Genomic DNA, 23,044 nt, shown 5'->3' with positions numbered 1-23,044 from the left:
ACTCTGGAGTATTACTAAGAAATTTATGTTTGCATCCACAGGAAGTCTTGAAACCATTGGTGGAGATTGCTTTGAAGTTATCTAAACTTGGGGATTACACTGGTCGCCAAAAACCCACAGTCATTACTTAGATACTACAACACGGTGATTGAGGGAAATGAAGTATTGCAAGTGTAATGTGAACAATCCATAAGTGGGACAATAATTCTTTGAATTATCAGTAAGGAAATAGCCTGACATGTAACAATATATAAGTTCTTATAATTTTCAAGAATATTATTTGTTTACATTATTGTTGTGTCATTACTTATTTCTTATTAGTCTTTGTTATTACTATTTTTAATGCTGATGATCATTATTATCCTTTATTATCATTGTTAAAACTTTACATAGAGTCATTAGTTTTCAAAAATTTACGTCCTTGTAAGGCCTGTCATCATTGTAGGTTTGCTATCATAGATATAGGCACAAAATTAATACTGTCATTCATTATTGTATTGAATAATGGTTAAGTGGAAAAGAATCATCTTAAAAAGATGAGAATGGCGTAGATAGAGAATGATGTCATATAATACTTCCTAGTATTAGAAAATGCTGTGAGGATTAATTTCACCTATGTCAGAGCAGAAAAAATCAGTATTATTACCTCAGAGTTTTAATGAAACAGATGATGTCATGGGTTCCCTACACATCCATTGCTTGATTATTACTAGTTATATTGAAGTACAGGAAACATTTACATGAAAAGATTGCAAAGTGCAATAATGGTTATGTTTTTATAATTGAGATTATGTTAGACCTTAATCATCTTGAAATGGATGCAGTCACTTGTATTCTTTTATGTACGTCAGATTTTATGAATAATTTTGATGATTTTTACCACTGATGATTATGAGTGAAACACTGTATTTGATAAAGGATTTTATTCTAGTTTTGATTTATTTGCCTTTTTTTTTTTTATTTGTCTAGGGCCAGGTTTAGTATTTCCGAGGATCGATCACCCAGTTGTAGAATGAAAAATAAACAACTAAAGCTGTTTTTAGAGAATCTTCCATAGTATTAGTGAAATTCTAAGAAATTCAAGATTTATATCTTGCAATGCTTAGTGGTTACAGTTTTTTATAATTTGTACACACTTCTGGGGGTGTAATGAAGCCTCTTGTATAACAGTATTATGCATGGAGTTAACATAATTTATGAGAGCTAATATCAAAAGACCTTACCAACAAAGTTCAATCATCATTTATTATTGTACCTCCATGATGAAAATAAAACCATGGTGAGTTGTATGTATTTCAATCCAATGTATAAATGATTTCTCATATACAGATAAGCTGTATTAACATCTGAGGTTTCACATGCTCAGCAGGGAGTTAAAACTCCATATCAACCCCAAGAATATGATTTTTCTTTACATACTTGTTCACTATTTCCCACTTTATTGAAGTTGCACTAGGAACAGAAGAAAAGCCTCTAGCTCACATCCATTCTCTAGTTCTTGTGTAATGCATGAAAACCAAAGTTCACAGCCCATAACCAGGCCCCACAGACCTTCAGTTGCTTCATATTCCCTAGTTCAGATCACTGACAGCACATTGTCTCATGTATACCATATCACCTCAATTTACTCTATCTTGTGATTGGTTTTCTCCCTCCTGCATGTTTAGGCCCCGAACATTCAAAATGTTTCTCAGTCTATCCTTCCATCTCCACTCTGGTGTTCCTCTTCTCCTTGCCCCCTCCACTTCTGACACATGTACCCTCTTTTGTCAACCTCCCCTCACTCATTCTCCTTATGTACATAGCTTTTCAACACACCCTCCTCAGCTCTCTCAACCATACTATTCTCATTACCACAGCTCTTCCTTACCATTCCATTACTATTTGGTCAAACTACCTCTTCCAATGCATTGTCCAAACATTTGATTTCCAACATATCCACCCTACTCCTCACATTCTCATATATATCCCATGCCTTACATCCCTACAGCATTGTTAAGCTTACCATACCTTCAAATATACCTATTGCCCTCCCAGACAATGAACTCTCCACACATTTCTCAATGCTCCTAGAACCTTCACCCCCTCACCCAACCTATGACTTGCCTTTGCTTCCATGGTCCCATTTGTTGCTATGTCCACTCCCAGGTATCTAAAACACTTTTACTCTAGATTTTATCCATTGAAACTCAAACCTCAACTAGTCCATAGCTAAACCAAAATAACCTTGTCATTTACCTCAACTTCATCTTTTCACACACTCCCAAACTCAGACATCAACTTCTGGAGTTCCTCACATAAATCTGCCACCAATCAGCAAACAACTACTGACTCATTTTTTAAGCTCCTACATCCCGTACAGACAGCGTACTTACCCCTTTCGAAGACCCTTGCACCTCGTCCATAAACAAATTAAACAGCCTTGGTGACATCAAAGACCCACTTTTACCTGGAACTACTTACCCTCATCTCTTCCTACTTGCACACATACCTCACTGCTTCTTGTAGCTTTCCTCCCATGCCATATTTTCAAAAGACCTTCCACAAGGCATTTCTGTCGACCCTATCATATGTGAACCACCAATTATCAACCTTGTAAGTATTATGGTGGTGCAAGAGGGTGAATTTTCATTGTGACAAACTATATTTGGTGGTCAGAACTGTGTTTTATCCATCTTTCCAAGTGAACAAGTGCTCTCTCAGATGCTCCTAGAGCTCATCCTTCAAGATTTACATTTCTTTTTGATCTTTAGTTTCTTAAAAAGATATTGGTCTGGAAATATTTCATTATTTGTTCGTTCAGAGTTGTTTTATCTTAGAGCAAAAATATGGTATTATTTCAGTGTGGATTGCTTACATTTCCCTTGGATACCCACTTACAACCCCTTGGGAAGTTGTGACCTGCCATTTAAGAAACACTATGATAGGGCTGAAAAGTTTCATGTTTGACAAGCGGCACAAAATCATATTCACTGTTGACCTTCCTAAGTATACAAACTATAAATGTTGCAGAAGCTTTCAAGATTGCCTTTCATTATGATCGTTAAAATTCAGGAGGATACAGGAGTTAAACTGCATGGATTTTCCTAGGCGAACAAAACCTGCAACCTTCATGATGATATTTTCTGCCTGAAACATCACAGCCACTTCATACTTGCCCAGTGCTTGGATAAAATTTGGATGGTGCTACAGAAAATCATGGATACTCAAAACTTGATGCATTGGTTGGTGAAATAGTAAATAATAGTCTAAAAGTGTAGAATGAAAACCAAATCTGTCAGATCCATGGAAGACCCTCTGTAAGCCAGAATGAAGTCGTGTAGGATATAGTTGTCAAGAAACTATTTTCAAAATATTTATTTAGTCATTTATTATATATAATAGTTGTTTCTTGCATCAGCAAGGTAGTGCCAGAAAACAGATGAAGAATGGCCCATCCGCTCATATACCCATTTTATTTATTTTCATTATACTTAATCGCCATCTCCCAAAGGAAATGGATGAAAGAATGGCCCAACCCACCCACAGACACATGTATATACATAAATGTCCACACTCGCACATATACATACCTATACGTTTCAACGTATATGCACATATACATACATAGACATATATATACACATGTACATATTTATACTTGCTGCCTTCATCCTTTCCCCTCGCCACCCTGCCACACATGAAATAGCACCACCCCCCTTCCTGCAAAGAAGTACTAGGAAAAGAAGAAAAAGGCCACTTTTGTTCACACTCAGACATCTCTCTTACCCTTTCGGTACTTACTCGATCAAATCACCTCACACCACATATTGTACTCCAACATTTCATTTCCAACACATCCACCCTCCTCTGCACAACCCTATCTATAGCCCATGCCTCACAATTATATAACATTGTTGGAACCACTATTCCTTCAAACAGACCCAGTTTTGCTCTCCAAGATAATGATCCGCCTTTCACACATTCTTCAATGCTCCCAGAACCTTTGCCCCCTCCCCCACCCTGTGACTCACTTCCACTTCCATGGTTCCAACCGCTGCTAAATCCACGCCCACTTCCATTTTTTCTCCATTCAGACTTACCTCCCAAACAACATGTCCCTCAACCCTACTGAACCTAATAACCTTGCTCTTATTTATATTTACTCTCAACTTTCTTCTTTCACACACTTTACCAAACTCAGTCACCAACTTCAGCAGCCTCTCACCCGAATCAGCCACCAGTGCTGTATCATCAGCGAACAACAGACTCACTTCCCATGCCCTCTCATCCACAACAGACTGCATACTTGCCCCTCTCTCCAAAACTCTTGCATTCACCTCCCTAACCACCCTATCCATAAACAAATTAAACAACCATGGAGACATCACGCACCCCTCCCCCAAACCGACATTCACTGGGAACCAATCACTTTACTCTCTTCCTACTTGTACACATGCCTGACATCCTTGGTAAAAACTGCTTCTAGCAACTTACTCCCCACATCATATACTCTTAAAACCTTCCACAAAGCATCTCTATCCACCCTATCATATGCCTTCTCCAGATCCATAAATGCTGCATACAAATCCATCCATTTTTCTAAGTATTTCTCACATACATTCTTCAAAGCAAACACCTGATCCACACTTCCTCTACCACTTCAGAAACCACACTGCTCTTCCCCACATATAAGTACAAAAACGCCCACATACGCACATTTACATACATATACATACACATACACAAACATTACATACATACACATGTACATATTCATACTTGCTTACCTTCATCCATTCCTGTTGCTACCATGCCCCACAGGAAAACAGCATTGCCGGGACCAGGGCCAGTGCCTTTGGTATGTGTGGGACTTGAGGCAAAACACCTTTTATGGGGTCCTAATATATATGCAGATACAAGCCCCATAACATAACATACATATATTCCAAAAATGCTGCATACTACATTGCACACCCAACTGCTGACCTACACACCAACCACACTTGACCTATGGTTGTGCTAAATGGAAGCCTTTTCCACTCTAAACAAGATCACTGAGGACGATATGTTCACCCAAGTCCAGGTAGGGCTGTCTACAGATTTTTCAAAGACATTTGCATCAGCATCAAGCATTGATCCTGCTACCCACTTGTGTGAAAAAGCCAAGAGGGTCCTACCTAAAGCTACCAAATCTTTAAGGGACATAAATTGGGACCAGCTCTTCTCGGACCTCAAGTCAGGAACCTCATGCTGTCTTAGGTCCTTTCACCACTTGCAGTACCTGCTGCAAATGATAGTCTGTGCTCTCCTCTTACCTTACAAATGCAAATGCAGAGAACACTTACTATACCTGACCCACTTATGCTACAAGCTACCCTTTTTGTCATGGGGGGTAGCATGAGCCAACATCAAGCCCGTTGTCCCGTCACTAGCCACTCTACAGGAGGATATGCCAATGCTTAGGAAGTTACAAAACATCAACATACTCCATGGAGCAGCCCTTCACCACTATTAAGGAATTCTTGTGAAATCCCTTGTGAGGATGTCCAGCCACCAGCTGTTAATTCAGTATGCAAGTCTGCTGATACCTGGCTGGGAAACTTTGACAGTGCTCTTCCTACTAAGGATGCCTCATTTGTCATATCTGACCAACTCTCTAGCTGTTGCTCCCTAATAGACACAGGAGCAGAAGTCATTGTCCTTCCTTTCTTTGTCAAGCCTCCTACATCCTGCCTACTAGGATCACTAGGATCTCCTCATACCCAATGGCATGAAAATCTTTACCTATGGATAGTGCATGCTCACCCTTGATCTGGGTCTCCACAGTGTGAAGCAGCTGATTCTGGGATTTGTTTTTCCTGAGGATCTTAAACTTATCATGGAACCTACAAGTGGTTATCTCTGATATCCATTCCCCTTTGCAGCCACAAACTTAACACCAGTAATTAACCTGTACTTTCCAACCCTGCCAAGCACTGATCCTTTCTAATGAAGTTAAGGCATAATTCATTTCCACTCTTGCTGCTTCTCACCACAAACACACCCTGGGGAATCCAAACTTCGACATCCTCCCCCAGAACAGGGGAAAGCCGCTTAAGCCAAGTTCAACAAAATGGTGAAGTTGGATGATGGCTTCTGGGCCTCACCTAAATATATAATCTCCAGATGATTCCCTGGCGAGTGTTACCCCTGTGGTAACTACCTTGCTCTCACTAGCAACGATCAGTCAGATCACTGCCAAATTCCATATCTCCAGGACTTGGCTCATGACACCCATACATCTGTGATCTCCAGAACAGATTTGTTTGTGCAGTCTTGGATTCCATTGGAGCTGATTAACATCTCTAAGACCATTATAACCTCTCCCTCTGGGTTGTTTGAATTTGTTTTTATGCTCTTAAACTATGGAATGCAACCCCAACACTAGTAGCTCATGACTAAGTCCTCAAAGGTCTTTCCTCCTGTTGTACCTACAGTGACATTTTGGTAGCCTGAGCAACATTTGCAGAATCTTTGCCAACTCTCCACGTTGCTCTAGGACTATAACCTCCGCATAAACCTCAGTAAAACTGTGTTTAATATCTGCTGCAGGTTTTGCTTGCTGTCTTGCAGCTACTGGAAGACAAGGTCAAGGTCATCAAGAAGTTACCTTTGTCACCACAGAAGCTGTGACACTTCATTGGGGTTATCAACTTGCAACACAGCTTCATTTACTACAGTGTGGACATACTCCACTTTCTCCATGGTCTCCTCAAGGGACTGAGATAGAACACCCACACCTTTAATATGTGGACTCCTGTTGCAGATGCCTTGAACACTATCAAGCTGATTGTGAAACAATTTACTTGCCCACCTTCACCATTGATGCTTCCTCCACTGTCATTGACGCTGTTCTTCACCAGCACATCACTGGAAGGAGACTGCTTATAGAGTTCTTTTCCTAGTGGCTGCATTTTGTAGACACAATACCCTCAACAGGGAATTTCTTGCTCTTTACTCCACCGCTTGTCCCCTAGACGATACCCATCGCATGAAAGTTGACCGCTACGTTATCAGTATTCTTCACAACCCAGGTTTTATCAATAACTTATTGATAGCAGCTGCTGAACAATGGAACCCTGACCTATTTGCCTAAGTAAACCTTCCTCAGTGTTTCATATCAATGATGTCCCTGTGCTTGCCACTGGTTTAAGAATTACCTGTATTGCACTTCAAACCACTGTGTTCTTCATTCTACATTCCAAGCCTGCACCATAGGGAGATTTTCAATTCCTACCCTAGAGTTTGGGCAATGTTGCGGCTTATCACCTGACTAGCCAACTGGTCCAGGATCAATGCAGATAGGTAATAAGGCAGCAGTGAGACATCATGAATGAATTCTCAACATCTTCCTTATGAGAATATGAGACGGCAGTGTCTCACACGGGGTTACATTCAATGGTGTTGAACCAAGTTCCCAGTTGCTGTGGCAAGGTGATACCCTATCATGCCTGCTAACATTTGACAAAGCTCCACCTGCCAGTCTGTCGGTTGGTTTAGTCCATCAGTAACTTCCAGCAAATGCACTGATGTCATCCTCTCGTAAAATGTTGGCTGTCTCCACCGTCTTCTTCATCTGGGAAAGATAACTGGCGAAACGAAAATTAAAACCTGACTAGGACTAGCAGCTTATGTCTATTACTCTACTATGTTTCTGTCAGAATGAACAACATTCATCAGTGCAGATGTACAGCATTGGGCCCACTGCTTTTTCTAATGCCAATGATCCAAGGTCCACCGTCACATCCAAGAAATCCTCCAGTTTATTCTTGTGGGTTCAGTGTAGTACATGTTGATCTTATTGGACCTCTTCATCTCATCCCATAGTGACTGCTATTTCTTGTCCTTTGACCACTTTTCTGACCGACCCTAAAGCTTTGCCGATGCTGGATGTGTTTACTGAATCCATTATACATAATCGCATCAGTTCAGTGTACATTCTACAGTCACTGATGAGCAATATCGCCAGTGCAAGTCAACCCTGTGGAAAGACTTACATGAGTTTCTTGGCACTTTTCGTCACCACATCGCAGCCTACCTCCCAACATCCAAGGGAACGGTAAAAAAAAACCACTTACAGTTCAAGACTGTACCCATGGCACACCCTCATCGTGAGCTTGGGTTGGCAACCTTCCTCTGGTCTTCTTCAGTATCCGTTCGTCAGTAAAAGAAAACGTGGGCATCTCAGTAGTATAACTGACCTACGGCTTCTGTACTTTAGTTTACCTAGTGAACACCACTAACTAGCATCTCTTACAACCCTGTTGGATCCCTGTACTTAGTGTGTGACTGGTACCTGTCAGGACTACCTCACCTCGTTGCCCTTCCACGTGACTAACGCATGTAACTCGGGCCTACACACTGGTAACTACATCATCGACCGTGTTTACGGAGTTAGACATCATTGCATCAGTCATACGTAGGGTTTTCAAAGGTGCTTCTACGGATTTACATGCGCTTCACTCTCGAGCGCAATGGCAAGAACGAGGTCATCTCCGTCTATCACGTGAGTGTTGCATATCCTAACACCTCTGATGTGAAGATATACTTCCATTTCTCCTTAAGCTTCAATTTGCGTTTCAACTCTTCATGTCAAGCTTTGTGTTTCTGTCTACTACTATCACGAGCAGCCTCGAGATCACCTAGTGGTATGTTGTTTCTTACATTTCTCTGGCCTGGAAAAGCGTTGCACCTTGACACTTTTGCTGATATGGTTTGCCACACCCGACTTCCAGCCATCCTTTCTCCCTTCTCGTTCTCGTCAGGTTTCCCTTTAAGCACGATCCTGATGACCTCACTGCCGCTGACTCGTGTCCTGCAGTGCCCTCCCTCCACACCTACTGTCCTCTACCTCACCGATATCTGTTCCAGCGATCCTTTCTACAGGGCCACTTTGTCAGAATCTTCTGTCTGGAAAACTTTTCATCTCTATGTGCTACCGACTCCCCTGGTGACCTCTTTCAGTTGCACTCTTACCTACTGAGCCATGCTCTCCTGTTGATCTCCGACACTGGTCGACTTCTTTTCTGCCAACCCTCTGTCTTCACCCACAAGCCACAGTTCTGACGGCAATGGTAACACCTTCGACCAAGACGGTTACACGACGTGCTATTGTCGCGCCGTTCACCACTCTGCACATATCCTTGACTCTTTGAAATACGTTGTGCTAGCCAGATGAAGGAAAAGACATTATAGTGATACACTGTATTGCAACAACGGCAATAGTACCATCTTCAACAGATTTCAGACGAATGGCGGATGCAAGGTGAGGCAGCCTGCTGAAGGCAGACCAATTAGAAGTCAAGAAGCTTGACAACGTTTGCTTGGACATTCGCCAATTTACACTGCCATATGGTCCCCAGAGATCCTGTGTACACAACAGACAAGTCCTCTATACCATAGTAGAATGGATTTGACATTGTTACCCTTTGTAATGACTTATCCTTTTACGACACAGACCTATCGACTGTTTGGGGAATAGAGATCTATGTCTGCTCGGATTTATAAGTATCAACGTTTGATAATATATTCCATATTCAAAGACTCAGAAGTTGTTGACTATATCAGCCATCTAGATCCAGTCGGTGTACAATATGCTGTACTTCAAGACGTTGTATTATCATAATCTTAAGCCGGGATAAGATGCGTTATACTGTTTTAGATTCATTGCAAGAATTAATGTCTAGACTCTGCGGAGCAAAATCCAATGTTTAGTGTATAAAGAGGACATTGACACCATTGTTTCTAAAAGTTTTTATAATTTTATTTAGATAAAGACTATGATTGGATTAGAGAGAGAGAGAGAGAGAGAGAGAGAGAGAGAGAGAGAGAGAGAGAGAGAGAGAGAGAGAGAGGAGGTTATCCGGAAGCATCTAGTACGGGGTATAGCAGGGGCAGCAGTGATTCCCTGTCTCATCGTAGTGTCCATATCTGGTGATCACCACGACCTTGCCATCTGAAGTTATGGTCGCTAAGCAGGAGCAGCATTTCTGGCTAGCGTCTCGTTCCACCCGCACCTCCGACATGGATGAGAAGAGATCGACTGGTCTCTCCTGCAGGGTATAGGCAGAGTTAAGGTACAACATTGTACTGGTTGTTAGCTGTTAGTTACATCTTACACTGTGACCTAGAGACATACTCACGAAGTATTGTGGCCTGGGAACATACACAAATGCTGTGGTCTAGAGGAATACATATAACATACTGTGGCCTGGGAACATACAGATATACTGTAGCCTTGGACATACACGTGTACTGTAGCGTAGAAGCATATACAGTGACCTGGGAACAGGTTATTAATAATGATGATGATAATGATAATGATAATAACACTGTCCTAAAGACATACACATGACATACTGTGGCCTTTGGACATGTAAATGACATACTGTGGCCAGGGGATATACTGGAGATACTACGGCCAAAGGACATACATGACAGTGCAACCAGAGGACATACATATCATAATGTGGCCAGAGTACATACATGACAATGTGGCCAGAGTACATGCATGAAACACTGTGGCCAGAGTACTTGCATAACATACTGTGATCAGAGTACATGGATGACATATTGTGGCGGCCAGAGTACATAATGACATACTGTGGCCAGAGTACATACATGACATACTGTGGCCAGAGTACATAACATATTGTGGCCAGAGTACATGCGTGACACGCTGTGGCCAGTGTACATGCATAACATACTGTGACCAGAGCACATACGACATCTTATGATGTGGACACACACACACACACACACACACACACACACACACACACACACACACACACGAGGACGTACTGTAACACTGATAGGCTGACTGACAGACACGCACACATATACACAGAACGAACACACGTACACACGCACGAAGGAGGGAGAACAGACGTGGACCCTCCACATTCAGGAGAAAGAACATACGTGGTCTCTCCATCCTCAGATGTGAGAATAGACGCGGTTCATCCAACCACAAGAGGGAAAACAGACAGTTTCTCCACCCTCATGAGGGAGGATAGACACAGTCCCATCACTCCCAAGAAAGAGAACTGACACGCTTGCGCCAGCCTCAGGAAGAACTACAACCATTCCTTAAGAGAGAGAACAGCATCCCTCCCTCCACCATCGAGAGAGAGAACAAACACTGTCCCTCCACCCTCAGGAGGGGAAACCATGCACGGTCCTTTCATTCTCTGGAAGGGGAAGTGATGCAGTTCCTCCACCCTCACAAAATAGAGAACAGACACTGTGCCCTCACCCCTCAGGAAGGAGAACAGCCACTGTCACTTCACCCTCAAAAGGAGAATGGACAGGGTTTCTTCAACCGTAAGAGGGAGAACACCCACGGTTCCTCCACCTTCAGGAGGGAGAACAGACTTAGCACAGTTCCTTTATTCTCAGGACGGAAAACAGACATGATCATTCAACTTCAGGAGGGAGAATTGACGGTTCCTCCCGTCTCATGAGAGAGAATTGACTTGGTCCCTTCACATCAAGAGGGGAGAAGACACGGTTCTTCCACCCTTAGTAGGAAGAACAGCCACGATCCATTCACCCTCATTAGGAGATATGCCACGGTCCCTCCACTCTTAGGAGGGAGAACAGTCACGTTCCTGTCACCCTTAGAATCTAAGGGAGAAGAGTCATGGTCCCTTCACCCTCGGGAGGGAGAACACACACGGTCCATTCACATTCTCAGGTGGCAGACCAGTCACTATTCTTTCACGATCAGGGGGGGATAACACCCACGGCCCCTCCACCTTCAGGAGTGACCTAACTCGGGTGCTGCATGCGTCATCTGCAGCAGACACAGTACTAGGATCTGCCCCTGTGTTACGTGCATCACCACCTGTAGCAGACACAGTACTAGGACCTACCTCGGGAGCTGCGTGCGTCACCACCTGCAGCAGACACAGCACTAGGACCAGCAATGTCTTCATGTTAACGGTCGCCATCGTCACCATCTGTAAATGACAGACGTAAACATACGTTCATTTGGAGCACCGCTCCTCACCTGCTCCCACAGCATGACAGCTGTATACTACTCTTGCATGGCAGTTACGCACTGCTCTTGTATGACAGTTATACACTACTCTTGTATGGCAGCTATACTCTATTCTTGCATGACAGTTATGTGCTATACCTGAATTACCAACATGATGAGAGAAAAATACAAGTAACAGGTCGTGAGTGGAGAAGGGAACGCGTCTCACCTGGTGCAGGGAAGGTGTGAGGGTGGGACCTCGGCCCACCTGTATATATATCTACCACCTCTCCTCAAGCCGGGAGCCGGGCTGAGTGGTGGATCCTGGGGGCTGGGTGAACGGGGACTGCCGCTCTGAAGCAACTTCAGGGAATTACTTTCTAACGGTGCCCCGAGAGACACTGCTTTATCACTGATGTATTGATGCTTCATGGGTGCAGTAGCTGTGGCTCTCGAGTCAGATGATGTGATGGCTTACACGGTTCTGGTGAAAAAAGACAAATATAACAAAATGATCATGTGAGGGGAAGATCTTGAAGACAAGGAGAGAGAGAGAGAGAGAGAGAGAGGGGGGGGGGAATGTGTGGCATATGTACGGAGGCCTGTAACTGTTTTGATTGAACAGACTTGAGAAGCTCTCCTCATCATCCCCTGATAGGTCTTTCTGATCTTTAGCCAAGGGTATCTCTAACAACTTTTGTCGTTCACCCTTTCCTTCACTTTTCTGCTCTGACGGTACTATAACTGTCTCTCCCATAGACAAAGCAGCTCTCTCTGGTTTCCGTTTCTCCTTTAACTCCACCTTGGATGACCCAGTCCTTCACCCCATGATGCTCCTCCTGCTAATCCTATGCTCCTCCCCGTAATTTCTTTTTGGACTTTTTAAAAAGTGCTTCTTTCTCTGGACACAAGCAAGGCATATGGTCCTGATGACATCCATCTCCTTGTACCGAAAGTGTGCCTCTGAACTTGTACTTGTGTTTGCTCGCCTGTTTCGCTTCTGTTTCAAGACCAAAACTTTTTCTTCCTTGAGCATGCATTGATACATCTCATCCCTAGGAAGGGTGACCGTTCCGACCCTTTTAACTATCGTCCTATTGCTTCGAAATCTACCATTTCCAAAGTTTTTGAATACCTTCTCAACTTCCATATACTTAGACACCTCGAAAATCAGTCTTCTCTCTGATCACCAGTTCGGTTTCCGTAAGGCGAGATCCATTGGTGATATTCTTTCCTATCTTCCTTATGTCTGGTCATCGTCCCTGAAAGATTTTGGGGAGTCATGTGTAGTTGCTCTTGACATATCCAAACCTTTTGATTGGATTTGGCATCGGGGTCTCATCTCTAAGTTCCCCTCTTTTGGCTTTCCTCCATCGTATCTAGCTTCCTCTCTGGCCGATCTAACTCTGTGGTTGTTGATGGGTCACCTTCCCCTCTTTTCTCTATCAATATCGGTGTCCCTCAAGGTTCTGTCCTGTCCTCTACACTGGCCAGAGAAATGCAAGAAACAGAAACATAAATCCTGATAAGTACTTTTGTAATTCGGTAAATACGTAGACTACTGTGTGTGTAGAGTTGTGGTACGGTGATGAGACTGAATGACAAATGGCCTCTCAAAAAAGTTAAAATCAATATAATGATGAGAGTAAGCTGATACAAATACGGACGAGGACTGAAGGCAAGGTGAAGGGGTCATGATGTAGGATGATGTGTGCTCTTTGTCGTGATCAGGTGAGGCGGTCCACAAGGCCGCCGTGTTGCCCATGCACACAGCCCCGCTATACTGCCATACGGACAGACGAATCATCTTGTCATTTTTCTTGATGTATTCCTTTGTACGATAAAAGCAAATGTAAGCAAAGCAGTTATTAATAGAGCAATGATATATATATCACTTTACTTGAATAGTTAGATATTAAAAGTTTGTCACATAATGAATTTGTCCCACCTATACTTTCACGGGGATTGGACTGGAGAAAGAACGGTAGGTGGTGTTCCAGTGATTGGCCAAGGGAAAATTTTCCGGGTTTTCAGCCCACGGCGAGGCGAGGCTAGTGACTGCGTCATCCACCACTCTCACCCCCCCCCCCCCCCCCCCCGGCATCTCACACACACACACACACACACACACACACACACACACACACCTCATGGCTTTTTGTTCTTCACATTTTGCAGAAACAACTGAAATAAAAGCCTTTAGGGCTTTCGTAACGAATTCAAATATCAGTATTATCTTTTTAAACTATTGCTGCCATACATTAAAGACATGATTCGTCCACTTTTGGAAACTCCAAAGTTTTTGCTGGCGTCTGCAGTGGGAGGGAGGCACTAGCCCCCTTCGCAAAACAACAAAATAACACAAATTTTTCCAATTTTGTTTTAAAATGAATATATACGCTAAAGTGCCACACACACACACACACACACACACACACACACACACACACACACACACAGGCCACTATTGACAGTATATGAGGATAAATAGCTCCATCAGTGACAACTGTGATGAAACGGCTTGAAAGGAAGTTATGCGCATGCGAGAAGACTGAAACAGAAAAGCCAGATCAAGAACGTTCAGTTAGCTAAAACTTATGCCACACCCTGTCTATTGCTTGGGAGATGTCGAGGGTCAGGACTCAAGATTCATCAAAATTCCTGAAAGAGAAGAACCAGAGCTAAGGCCCGTAAGAAAAACCACCGAGGTGGATCTTGTACCACGAAAACATTACTGGTGATGAGAAAGAAGAGATTTAAGTGTTTAAGAAAGTAAGAGTTGAGGAGAGTTTCGAAGACTTAGAGACAGCAGAAGTGAGAACAGTGAGGCGAAATAGAACGGTTTGAACGGCCGCTTTTCTTTAGAATCAAGTCAAACAAAGATCAGGCTCTGACGCTGGTGTTATAACTAAGTGTCTCATCTCGTGGAGGTCCAGGACGAACTGTGCCTTTACGATTATCTGCGGTTTTCACCTTCGATGATGATAGTTCAGTGGTCGTTAAGAGATTACAGGGAAGTCGTGTGCCACAGAGAGGGGCTGGATGTAGGAGTGGCACAGAGGCTGCTGATCTGTCGTTCTGTGTTACACTCGCCCATGTGATGATGTATCTAATTATTGCTTGACTAAGATCTTGTTCCTTTAGTTCGAGACGAGTTTTACATTATGATCTGTAGCGTCAGGGAGTTTCAGATGAATTGCAATTTTTGCTAATGGAACTAATATACAGTTTTGTTATTAGAATTATTCTGCTTTATTGCAAGTGCAAAGAAAAAGGATTGTTTCTGCCGAGTATCACATGTGTGGATGAACTGCTACGTGACAGCTAAGTTTACGTAAGAAGACAAGACGTTGGTCCTGTTTGGGTAGAGGCATACATTCTGCTTGGAGACACGACTGCCAGAGTTATACTGGAGACATGACCACGAGAGTTTGGAGACAAAGCCACAAGAGTTGGCTGGGAGACGTGGGTATGAGAGTCGCCCTAGTGACACGGCCATGAGAGTCTGCTTAGAGACACAACTTTGAGGGTTAGCTTAAAGACAAGACTGCGAGAGTTATCTTGGAGACTTGGCAACGAGGATTGGCTTGGAGACGCGTTCACAAGAATTATTTAGGAGACACAGTAGCGAGAATTAGCTTGGAGACAGCTACGAGAGGTAGATTGAAGACACCCCGCTATGGTAGGTAGCTTAGAGACACTGCAACGAAAGTTAAGGATGGAGAAGGCTACGAGAGTTAGCATGGAGACAAAGTTGCCAGAGTTGGCTGGGAAACAGCTATGAAAGTTAGGTTACTGTGATTAGATATACAGAAAATAAGACGGTTTTTCTTATTTTACGTGATTCGAACACCAGCAACATGTAAATGTGACTGTCGGATGACGCCCAGACTCTGGACATTGTTCGGTGTTGTAAATGACAAAGAGCCGAGAGATACATCCGTCAGAAAGTGAAACCGTAAAGTTCCACACAACGAGACTTAACTCCACAACAATGCTTATGAGAAGTCGGGATGAGTCTGTGTTCAGTGCTAACTGCCCTAACTAAGACTAGAGCAATTAGAAAGAAGCTAATGATGATCAGGTTTGTGGAACAGCAGTAAACGAAAGCTACAGCAGAGCGTGAGTTGAAGAGAAAGTAAACAAGAAGTAGAGAGAAGAAATCATGTACTTTAAAAACTTGGACTTTCACAATGCAGCATCGTGAGTCTGGCAGCCATCGCCTCAGCCTCTGTCCCGGCACCCGAACTACCAACACTACACGAAAGTGGGCGAAGCTGACGCTTTCCTACAGAGGATTTGAAAGGTATGGATCAACGATCCAGTGGCCACAAGACGATTCTGTTGTCCGTCTGAGTTCTCTGCTGATTGATTAGTGAGGCTTTAGAAGCTTCCAATACTCTCTAGTGATCAAACTAGTTCTCATGAATGATTAACATAGGCCATCCTGCTTCTTTATGTCCTTACACAAGAGGGATATCGGACGAGGCTTGGGGAACACCAACTCTGTCATGGAGGGACTGGGGTGCAGTTCGTTGCCCGGATATGTCGCTAAACTTTGACCAATGGGCAGATCTGTAAAGCATAAGCAAGTCTAATGTGGGTCTCCGTGACCGTCTCCAGTGAACAGTTTCTGAGAGTGTCACCAAGAACTGAGAATGTCTTTGGAGAGGACCCCAAGGACGTTGTCGGAAATGGTTATCTTGACAGAGAGGCATGTGACCGCACCTAGAGGACCACTCCTCGGAACCCCAAGGGAGGATATGGAGAAGCGTCCGACGAATCAGCTCACCCCACCTGGCAACACACCTTTGAACAACGCTGCCTCACGGGCGTCTGGGGAAGGAAGATGTTTCCTGTGGGAGAAGATAGGACGACAAGCTCGTATCTGTGCCGTCTACTTTGAGACCCCTGAGCCCTATTGTCACACGGTGTTGTCAACAGTGGCAACAAGGAGGAGAAAACAGTGCTGTGTGTGAAACAGCCAGAAGAAGTGGTCACCCTTCCCTCAGGTGAGATTATACCTTTGATGATCGGTCTTGGCTTGGTCGACTGCAGATTGTTCTATGATGATCAAGGCGGCGTCGTCATTGACACACCAGTGAGCCATGATATAAGAGACATCGTATGTACTGGTGAGATGGCGAAGACAAAATACGTATCACTAAAGAAGATGACTTAAAGTATTAAGAAATTTATTGACTAAACCGCCCGGATTTGCCTAGTTGCCCATATCCGCGTCTCATCGCCGTACTACACTGGTGTAGTCGACGCCATCTGTGTGCAGAACTCCATATGCCACCTGACGATTGGAAAATGTCTCTGAAGCAGTAACTCCCCGAAGGTCTATGGAGACGATGTCAGTGAAAGCAAGCCATTGGGAGGGGGTGGGGGGGGGGGTTACCTGGAGAAGGGAACGAATACTTCAGTGAGGCGACTACAGAAGTATCTGACCCCACCCCGGTTGCAGTGACTCCACGTCCAGGTGAGGAGAGTGTCGAGCTCGGGGAAGAGAAAGCTGCAGGTATGGAGACCAGAGGATGGCAACGACGGAGGGACAGACACTTGAGGTCACTGATGATAATCAGAAGTGACAGTACGACATATGAAGGTCTCCCTGGTACCACAGAGGAACAAGAAGCTGACGAATCGCTCAGCACTTTTATCCAGGGAACTGTCAACGGCACTGGGAAGTGAGAGTGTGTACAGGAGAGAGAGAGAGAGAGAGAGAGAGAGAGAGAGAGAGAGAGAGAGAGAGAGAGAGAGAGAGAGAGAGAGAGAGAGTATCAGCGAAAACATTCGCTGTCTAAAGAACACAGGGAGAAAGTACCAATGCTAGCTCATGAATCTCTAGCGGGAGGCCAGGCACTACCGACACGATTCTGAAAAGTGTCCAACGGTCAAGAGTCAGTGGGAGGTAGAGAGGTGGTGCCACATTTGTGATACCTGCCAGCCTACTGTTCTAAAGGGCAACCTTCCTCCTCAGAGAGTAGCCTTAGATTTGACAAGACCAACATGGTCGACTTCAGCCCAGGATAAAAGATATATTTTGACAGTTGATCCCGTTACCAGATGATCTGTGGTGTACCTCTGCCAGGAACTGAACATAGAAAGAATTACAGAATCACTCGGGAATTTTGTGGACTTGGATTCCCTAGAGAGATCTTAAGCGATAGAGGTTCACAGTTAGCGTCACAAGTAATGCATGAAGTTTGACGCTTTATCATTGTAAAACAGGTTTACACTTCCCCCTGAACGAGAGGCTTAATGGAACTTTTGAAGCTGTGTTAAAAAAGGCTCTGCCGGGAACGACCCCCAGGATTGAGGCAGGTATCGTCCCGCTGTACCATTTGCATATTTAAGTGACTCAGGCCAGTCAAGGGCTTTCTCCTTTTGGAACATCGAACGGACGTACTTTAGATAGGCCGGTACAGCTATTAACGGAGTAATGGACTGCTGCCAGTGGTGGCAGGAAGGTAATTCATGACGCATGAACGTAATTACTGATCGTAGGAAGAGACTTGACGTAACCTGCAGTTTGGTAGAGAAAACCCTGCCGACATTCAGAAACTTGGAGAGCTTGATATAAGGTAAAGATTATTGAAGTTATTAAGTATATCAGTTAGCTCATACCATGTGGGGTGCTCTCGCTCAGAATACGTACATTCCCGTGATTCTTATTACAAATTTCCCTGTCTATCACTTAGACTGGTGTATGCAATCTTGTGTAAATTCACATTTCACTTCTAGGCCTAAGAGGACTCAAAACAACGTTGGTGAAAATGCTTTAGTGCTGACGAAGACCAGCGTAGTCTACATGTATAGATATATAACACAGGAGACTGCTTACTCCGCCCTAGCAGTAGCTACACTGGTCACACTTCCACGAGTCTGAGCGGGAGAATCGCACATCATCTTCAGGACGGAGGACCGAAGAGACACATGAGAGACGAGCACATCTCAGCACAGAGTAGGAAGGAGACAGTGTCTAACATCAAGACTTTAACAACATCTTACGATCGTAGTAAATTACAAGTTCCAGCAGCAGTTTTTATTTACCAACAGGACCCTATCAACATACATATGTATATATGGCGGCCGGCGAGCACCTCGGGGAGTGTTGGCAGGACTGGTGGAGGCAACACCTTCTCTAGGACGTAGTAGGCTTAGGTAGAAGGTGACTTGCCGCGACTTCGAGACGCCGTCACTGGAGGACAGACGTTCTGTCTATGACTAACATCTATATCTAGAAATTCTAAATGCCTAACAAATTATTTTGCCCTGCCACTACTGTCGCATATCCCCTGTGGCACTTCAGTAGTTCAAGGACTTGATTTTGATCTGAACTATCTCAATTCTGAATGTCTCGGGAAACTAACATTATGTGTAGGATACACATCCTACAACTTCAGTACTGTGAAGGAGGATATATAATGTACAGGTCTTAGCCTGCTATGTGATGTACTACAGAACAGTCAATTAAGTCCCTGTCATCATGCTCAACACAATGACTAAAACTAGTTCTAATGCTGTCCACAAGAGAGGATTTTACTGAATTATTATATATTTCTCGTCACTTGTCACTCGTGGCGCAAGGTTCATTCGAAACCCTGTGGTCGGAGGGTCCAGTATAACTTGTGGCAACATTATATCTTCAAGCTGTGACATACCTCCTGATTCCTAGGTTGTAGCTTTCAACTTCAGCAGTCTACATCAATTACCTGATAATGGTTCCTGCATGTACACACGTCACAGAAGTTCCCGGGCAAGACACGACCCAAGACCATATTTGTCTTTACAATATATATATATATATATATATATATATATATATATATATATATATATATATATATATATATATATATATATATATATCCCCTGGGGATAGGGGAGAAAGAATACTTCCACGTATTCCCTGCGTGTCGTAGAAGGCGACTAAAAGGGGAGGGAGCGGGAGGCTGGAAATCCTCCCCTCTCTTTTTTTTTTTTTTCCAAAAGAAGAAACAGAGAAGGGCGCCAGGTGAGGATATTCCCTCAAAGGCCCAGTCCTCATCCTCTGTTCTTAACGCTACCTCGCTAATGCGGGAAATGGCGATTAGTATAAATATATATATATATATATATATATATATATATATATATATATATATATATATATATATATATATATATATATATGTAAAACCTATGTAAGGGGCTGAGTTGATATTCGTCAGACAAAGTCATAGCCACCTCTCATGCACTGTCAGTTATCACACGGACGTATTCACAGGAAGTCTAGGTCGAGGATGTGAAGGGCACACCGTGAGGGTTTGACTTTCTTTACAAATTGATATGTCATTTGACGTGGGGTGAGGTTGTCTTTGCAGAATCCCCTAAATGTATGACAATTTCACGTCCCATTACTCTTCCGCTTCTACTTGAGAATGGTTCTTGTAAGAATGAAGCAAGGTTAACCTAATGAAATTTACACATTTGTCTTTGGAGAAATACCAATGGCTTCCAGCATTACAATGGCTTCAGAAAATGAATAAATTCTCGATAGATGATGGCCAGGTATGTAGTGTAACATGGTTAACGTCAGATCTACGAGTGTGGCCAGTTCTGCAGGTAGCAACAATACGAGAGTAATAATGTTATAATCAACTAGATTTTGATGAGCTACAAACTCATTAAAGTAGTCAGAATAGTCCGCTGCTTGATCATACAGTGAATCAACTGAAGTTGTACGAGTGAGTAATTCAAAAAAGTTGATCAACAGAAAGGTTGAGGTAATCCAGTTGCCTGTTTATATCCTCAACTAACTCGTATAACTTATCGGTTTGAACACCGTGTTGATGAGTCAACCTGGCGCGTGTATCCAGGAATCGTAAATGCTTCTGACTGAGGTTCAGTTATTTTCTAAGCTTGTCATTAAGTCTGAGGGCGTCGCTTCTGTCTCTAGACCCAGTAATACCTTCAGGGGCATGCCTCCAAGATTGCACTTACGTCTCTCATCTGAATCAGTCACAGGGAATTGTACTAAAACTTGTGATACTACACTTGTAATCTCTTCTAACATCCACTTGAAGGATCCAAACTTATAGGGAGTAGCATTATAGGCCAAGTGCAGTTGCTCAATCAACGTCCATGAGTGGCCTCATACTTAACAACAGACCGTGTAAAATCTCCCGCGCCCGGATTAATCCTTCACACTTAAGCCCAGATGTAGTTATGACCTGAGTTAATGCAACATATGATGGGGGTTCTTCTAAAGCTCCGAGTTTGTCTGACGCCTCAGGTGGTCGTGAAGACGCCAACATCGGTAGCAATAGGATGTAGAGAAAATTATATATATATATATATATATATATATATATATATATATATATATATATATATATATATATATATATATATATATATATATATATATATATATATATATATATGTGTGTGTGTGTGTGTGTGTGTGTGTGTTTATACATATTCGCCACTTCCTGCGTTAGCGAGGTAGCTTTAAGAACAGGAGTGAGCCGTAGAGGGAATATCCTCACTTGGCCCCCTTCTCTGTTCCTTCTTTTGAAAATTAAAAACGGGAGGGGAGGATTTCCAGCGCCTCGCTCCCTCCCCTTTTAGTCGCCTTTTACTACACGCAGGGAATACGTGGGAAGTATTCTTTCACTCCTATATCCAGGGATGTTATATATATATATATATATATATATATATATATATATATATATATATATATATATATATATATATATATATATATATATATATATGATGAGCGTTTCTGATATGTAACCTGAATCAAAGGAAGAGTAATGGTTCGTTTATTTGAATCGCATTTTCTGTGTACATTTTGCGCTTGTAAGTTGCAGTTCCGTTTGCCAACCTGCAGCTGGTCATTCGGTAATTTTCCATCTTGTAGCGACGTCCGGAATACATCGGTGATCGCAAGCACTGTTCGTCGACTTGCCTCCTTCACTACTCTAGCAGGAAGGACAACAGCACCAGGTGACGTGTTCGCATTATATTGTTTTAGATCTCAAGGGACGTCATGGCTATAAGATATTGTGATAGTCTGATTTCTCTCATCTGTCCCAGGAATTAGATCTTATGGTTGTGGTACAAATCGAAGCTTTCGGTTGTGATCAGTGAGTCTTATCATTCATTTAGTTAGGAAGGCAGTTTTCTGTTTAGGTGCCATTAGCTAGGTAACTGGCTTATGGTGTCGTTGATATTTTGTTTTATCAATTGAATGTTATGAAAAATATTCTCTGTGGTTGTCTTTAAAGTTAAGGGCACCTCTCGTCTTAAGGGCAAGTTGGCAGAGACCAAGTATTTAGTATTTATGTCGTAAAAAAACTATAATGATTGTTCACAACGGCGTTGTTGGTCGTCCATAGAATGAGGAAACAAAATGTTCCTAATTATACCACAACTCTTTGATCGTTTGATTTGAGTTAGTGATGAGATTCTACTGCCAGAGAAACAGTTTTTGCATAGGCTACTCAGATGGTCATATGTCAGTACTGACGTGTGTGCTTAGCAATAAGTAATGCCGTGCGCATTTCAGTCTCCTGTGACACCCCAAATTATCACGGCAGGTTGGAACACAGGTTGTCTAGCAACAGATGATTCGGCTGAATTTTTGCGTTTTGTGCTTTTTGGTAACGGCGTGAGCTTTCAGAAAGATCACTAGATTTAGAACTTAGATTATGTTGTCCAGACTTTCACTGAAGTGGACCTTTCGTCACTGCCTTTATTTTTTCTTTCAAATAATCTAATTTTTTTCAGTGCATGGTCAGTAAACCATTCTTGTCTGACTTGTGTGTACTGAGGCTTAGGCATCGTGAAAGTGTTGTCCAGTTAACATTGCTATATTATAATCCACAGTTTAAACGAATGGATATGAAGTCAGAGCTCAGACTAACATTAGGTTGTGGGAACGGAAAACGACTCAACCTGACGCCGTCCTTGAGTCTGAGTGCAGCGAGAGAAGGCACGAAATGTGCAGGTGAATACAGAGATAGTACGAGGAGAGACCGT

The 23,044-nt window shown here is 43.0% G+C and overlaps 1 protein-coding gene across 2 annotated transcripts in view; it reads left to right on the top strand.

Moving 5' to 3' along the window:
- Pgm1 (phosphoglucose mutase 1) overlaps positions 1–930 on the top strand; it is a 56,915-nt gene extending 55,985 nt beyond the window's left edge. For both annotated transcript variants that reach the window (XM_071667201.1, XM_071667202.1), the window contains one exon: positions 42–930. In XM_071667201.1, coding sequence (XP_071523302.1) covers positions 42–131 — 90 coding nt within the window. In that variant the 3' untranslated portion in view covers positions 132–930. The remainder of the gene's footprint in view (positions 1–41) is intronic.
- The last annotated feature ends 22,114 nt before the right edge of the window (positions 931–23,044 follow it).

This window comes from Panulirus ornatus, chromosome 11 (genome assembly GCF_036320965.1).
Source record: "Panulirus ornatus isolate Po-2019 chromosome 11, ASM3632096v1, whole genome shotgun sequence".
Taxonomy (NCBI): Eukaryota; Metazoa; Arthropoda; class Malacostraca; order Decapoda; family Palinuridae; genus Panulirus; species Panulirus ornatus.
Note: the sequence above shows the minus strand (reverse complement) of the source record. Positions and strands in the feature narration are given on the sequence as shown.